Source organism: Poecilia latipinna, unplaced genomic scaffold (assembly GCF_001443285.1).
Source record: "Poecilia latipinna isolate Pla-1442-1.1 unplaced genomic scaffold, P_latipinna-1.0 Scaffold3305, whole genome shotgun sequence".
Classification (NCBI taxonomy): domain Eukaryota; kingdom Metazoa; phylum Chordata; class Actinopteri; order Cyprinodontiformes; family Poeciliidae; genus Poecilia; species Poecilia latipinna.
This window is the reverse complement of record NW_015115921.1, coordinates 42,329-47,352: the sequence shown is the minus strand read 5'-3', so window position 1 is coordinate 47,352 and position 5,024 is coordinate 42,329. Positions and strand designations below refer to the sequence as shown.

The 5,024-nt window shown below is 40.3% G+C and overlaps 1 protein-coding gene across 1 annotated transcript in view; it reads right to left on the bottom strand.

Annotated features, from left to right (window-relative positions):
- The window catches only part of samd14 (sterile alpha motif domain containing 14), a 22,243-nt gene that overhangs the window by 4,695 nt on the left and 12,524 nt on the right, over positions 1–5,024 (bottom strand). Inside the window, exons 6-9 of the mRNA XM_015023420.1 lie at positions 4,372–4,471; positions 4,212–4,280; positions 3,974–4,130; positions 681–800 (exon numbers count right to left, since the gene is read on the bottom strand). Of these exons, the coding sequence (XP_014878906.1) occupies positions 681–800; positions 3,974–4,130; positions 4,212–4,280; positions 4,372–4,471 (446 nt within the window). The remainder of the gene's footprint in view (positions 1–680; positions 801–3,973; positions 4,131–4,211; positions 4,281–4,371; positions 4,472–5,024) is intronic.

The following is a 5,024-nucleotide window of genomic DNA, read 5'->3' as shown; positions in this document are numbered from 1 at the left end:
GGATGGATGGATGGATGGATGGATGGATGGATTTAGCTTGTGAATATTTAATTCACAAGCTAAATATTTAGTTTACAAACTGTACATTTAACTTTCCAGTCAAACATTTAGGAAGCTCTTTAGTTTCCAGCTAAGGGTTTAAGTCTGAGTTAAATATTTAGTTTTCAAACTGTTTGTTTATACAATAGTTTCAGATTCCAGATAATCATAATCATTTCATCCTGATGTGCTAAAAGTTTTAGTATTTCTATTTAATATTAACTGCAAACTTATATCAAACTATCCCTACATTAGATGCTCAACATTCTCGATTTTGATGTATTACCACTTTATTCTCTAATATTATTATTTTGACTCCATTATCACCTGACAGTATTCTTGTTATGTTATAACGTTATTCTCATAAATAAATATGTCTAAAAATCCTGGCCTGGCTGGTCCTAATGTTCTGTAGTAGAGTTGACTTGAATTCAAAGTTCAAATAAATAGAAGCTGATAAACAGGCTAGTCAAACAAGATGGTGGTCTGGACATGCTGGCATCACTCGTAACTATGGAAACCCAAGGAGAGAATTGGTGAACAGCATCCCAAATTTTCCAAACATTAAATCTTCAATTGTCAAAATCCTTTTTTATTGCCGAGCTGTAACTCAGATATATTTTGGGATTTCAGAGCGTCACCTCATCAGAGGACTGGGACAGGGTGTGGTACGGATGGGAGGATCTGGAGGACGACTCTGGAGGAGGAGAGGTGGAAGAGGAGGTGGGAGGAGGAGAAAACTCCTCACTGAGAGCCGACTCCTGGACAGAGAGCAGAAACAACATAATTATAAAATATTCCTCTTATATTCAGTTTTTAATTGCAAATCATTTAAAAATCACAATTTCTTCTACATGAAAACTATTTTGTTAGGGCTGAAACAAACAAATTATTTTGGTGATTGATTAATCTATTATTCTGATGATTAATCACTTAATCTGTTAAAAAAAAAGTTGGAATATTCTCCATATTTTTCATTCACTGCCTTTTTACTCAACATTAGAAATACATTAAAAGCTGCAAATAAACAAATATTGTCTAAAATTATTTTTAATAATTCAGTAAGAAAGATTTATGGTCAACCAGGATCCAGAACTGAGTCTTCATTGTGTCAAAGACATAAGCAAGCAGCCGCTTAGGGCCCCAGGGCCACTAAAGGGCCCCCGGAGTGGAGCTGATTTTTCATTTTTATTGTAATAATTTCTATGCCATTATAATATCAAAAACACACAATTTCGCTATTAAGTGATTTGTTTTTACAATAATATATATTTGATAATGTATGTAGAAATTATTTTACTGATTTTTTGGGGCCCCTGGTGGCCGCGGTAGGTACCGCACGCTTCACCGGTTCCACGTGCTGCCGTGCAACGTGCAGAGCATCCAAACCTCCTAGTCAGAAGCTAAGTTAGCAAAACAATGTCACAAAAAGGGACGTATCCTCCAGGGAGGGAGAAAAGAAAGGAAGAATAGAAAAAAGCCTAGATAAAGGTTTGTTTTAATGCCTTGGCAATGTAATGATTTGTAAAAGATTAGTAAAGCTGCTAATAGAAAATTAGCTTCAACGGTCCAGTTCAACAGCCCAACATTTATGCTAGGGTCTTTGTGTTTGTGTGAAACTGAGTTTAAACTTTAAATGAGTTGATTTTCATGGTCGCTTTGTATGTTTCTGAGGTATTTTTGGCTTCAAAACACCATGTTTGATAACGTTTGATAACAATAATTAAAACTTCTCAATGTCTGACATTGTCTAGCAGAATGTTTCTACGTCAGGCTACATGGCTGCTACATCGACGAGCTGCTCTATGCTGTAGTTGAGATTTGTTGTTTGCTGCTGAGCAAAATCATTTTGTGGCTAAATAAACATTATTTTTACATCAACTTCTCAGTTATGTGAAACTTCTGTTAAAATCATTTGAAGGCATAAAATCAGTCCAGTACCGGTACCGGTCCACATTCTCAGGGGAGAAAGACTCGCCTGGTATAAATTACATTTTTAGCTATTGGAGTTATGCTTAAGATAAATTTATGTAATCAAAGAATGTCGGCTGCACCGATTGCAGTTTTCTGGCCGGTTACCGATCTTTAAAAAGCCTGACCTGCTGATTTTGATTTTGGCTGATATAATTGTCTTTTGTCTGAAATGTCGCTAAATATAGTAAAACAGTCACTGTTGGCAACAGTGGGGTGAATATTGTTAACTGTAAATGTTCAGACCTGACCTGGTTGGTCTGTCAGTCAAACCTCTCACTGCAGAGCAGAAGAGAACAGAGGCTGATTTATGAACCTTTGCTGACAAAGATAAGATTAGAGGATAATATGGGCTTCATATGTAAATATCGGCCAAACACGATCCCCCAAAATTAAGAAAATCGGCGCCCAGACATCAACTGGTTGATAAATCACTTGGCCAATAAATGTGTCCTATATTATACATGTATATAATGTAAACAGCACTGACAGAGATGCAATAAGTTTATAGCAGGTGTGTGAATGATCTAATGATCGGACTGCTGATAGCAGCCAGTCCACATTGTTAGCAGAACCAGAGGGTCCCAAAACCAAATTTCGCTTAGGGCCCCATGGAGGCTCGGGCCGGCCCTGGTCAGAGGAAGCCTTCAGCAGCCCACTGGTGGGTTTCAATCGTTCCTGGATCCCAGCAGAGCAGACAACATACTCCAGCATTCGCCTCAGAGTGAGACATCGCTCTGCGGCTCCTGCTGAAGGATCTCTGCTGCGGAGGAGAGGAGTCGGAAACCGGAGCGTCCTGCTGAATCTGACCAGCACATATTTCACTGACCGCAGCTGGCGGGTCATGTGACCCCGTCAGCCAATCAGAACTAATCTACCTGCTGCAGATAGACACTGCTCCATCAGATGCCAAATCAGTTCACTTCAACCGAACTGAGACCTGGGATTGTAGGCAGAGCAGAGTTTTTTTTGTTTTTTGTCCTGATCAGAGTTTGATTGCACATTCACACGTCCCCAAACGAACCTCTAAACAAACAAACTAGAGTTCCAGTAAAGCACACTAAACATTGATGGTGTGAATGCAGCCTAAAATGTTATTATGCTTCCCTGATCAGGTTAGGATAGATTTATGGACTATACAAAACATGTTCATTATTTTATTTTAATTTTTTTCCACAAATCATTCTTAGATAATGAGAATTTTGTCTGTTCAGGTCAGAATGATCTGTTTCAGGGATTCTGTCACTTTAAGTCCAAGTAAGCTGTTGCTAGCCACGCCTCCAACCCAACCTTTACTCACACATGAAAATGGCTGCAAGCAGAGACACAATTATATAGTCACACATCTTGAAAAGCAAGTAGAGCCTTCTCCACAACCAACCAGAATGCAGCAAGTGGTTTCTGGGAGGTAAGTCAACAAGAAAACACTTGTCTTTTCCAGCAGCCATTGTACATACATACAGCCGTAAAACTAGCTGACCAAATGTGCTGCAGGTCAGCTTGGGTTGGCCTATGTTCGGCTGGGGTTGCTAAATAACGGCACATTGCCTGTTGAATATGGCTTAACAATCACCAGGTTTTTGAAACAGCTCATTTTCCAGACACCAAAAAACATTAAGTTACTGCCTCAAAATGGCAATGTGAGGTTTTTTAATTGCTTGGGCTGTTTTAGAAGCACTTGAGACCCAAATGGAAGAACAAGAACATGCAAAATGTAAATTTTACATAATAGTTCTCTCAACTAGCTGTTTGTGTTGCTCTGCTGTCAGTCATGTTCATGTAATGGCAAAAGAACCTTCCAGCGATTAAAATGTTTTCTTGTGATTTATTCTGGGCCTGAAAAAACATCCTGATCAGCTGCAAAATGATGCATTCAAGTACATCCAAAAACTGCAAAAACTCTTTACTTCTCGTTCAGAACCATATTCTGGACCTCGTACTTCAGGCCTAAAGAAGAAAGTACCTGTGAGTGGGACTTCCTGGGTCTCTGGGAGCCCAGCGGGGGGATTTTGGGGGAACATGGAGGAGTTCCAGAGGAGGAGAAGGACCCCCGACCTTCAGTGAACCAGGAAAACGAGACGAAAGATCCAGAGGACCGAGACGGACTCTCAGACGGTTCTCTGAGGACAGGAGACATGTCCAACACCGGTTAATCATGTGGTTCTGCAGGAAGCAGAAGGTTATGTTGGTGATGGACCCACCTGCTGCCCACAGAGAGCCTGTTGGATTTATCTTTCCTCACTCTGATGTAGGAACGTCTGAGCGTCACCCTGAGACACAAAGGACACCATCACCGACTGAGACGGTTGGACAGAAACACAGCTTTTATGTTTAGCATGCAGGAGAACTCAGTTTATTCACCCTAAATCCAGGAAACGTCTCTTTGTCTTCTTATCAAAGACGACGGTCGGACTGCCGGGATCGGCTGGACTCGTGTCTCGGCTTGTGTCAGAAACCAGAACTGAAACAAACAAGTGATCATAAATTAGGAGCAGGAACATGTGATTACCTGTTTACAGGAGAGTTACAGGTGTGTTTATAACACCCACTATCAGGATTGTGCATTTACAGTATTAAATTGTTTTGTGTCCTTGTTTCCAGTTGTGTTTATGACTCCAATAATCATCAATATAAGCTAAGCGATGTATCCAGGTGCGTTTAATTGTTCAGCTCTTTATATCAAAAGCAAAGACAAATCTCAGATGAATGAAATTATTTGTGTTTCCCAGTTGTATCTGCATGCAATTTTGAATTTTTGTGTGTATCCAGGTGTGTTTTCCAGGTGTGTATCCAAGTAGGTTAATTCACTGTATTTACAAGTTTGTATCCAGGTGCGTTAAAGTTGTGTTTATAGCTCCTATAATTAAGACTTGAGCTACAGATTTGAGGTGTGTGTCCAGGTGTGTGTCCAGGTGTGCATCCAGGTGTGTGTCCAGGTGTGTATCCAGGTGTGTGTCCTCGTGTGTGTCCAGGTGTGTGTCCAGGTGTGTATCCAGATGTGTGTCCATGTGTGT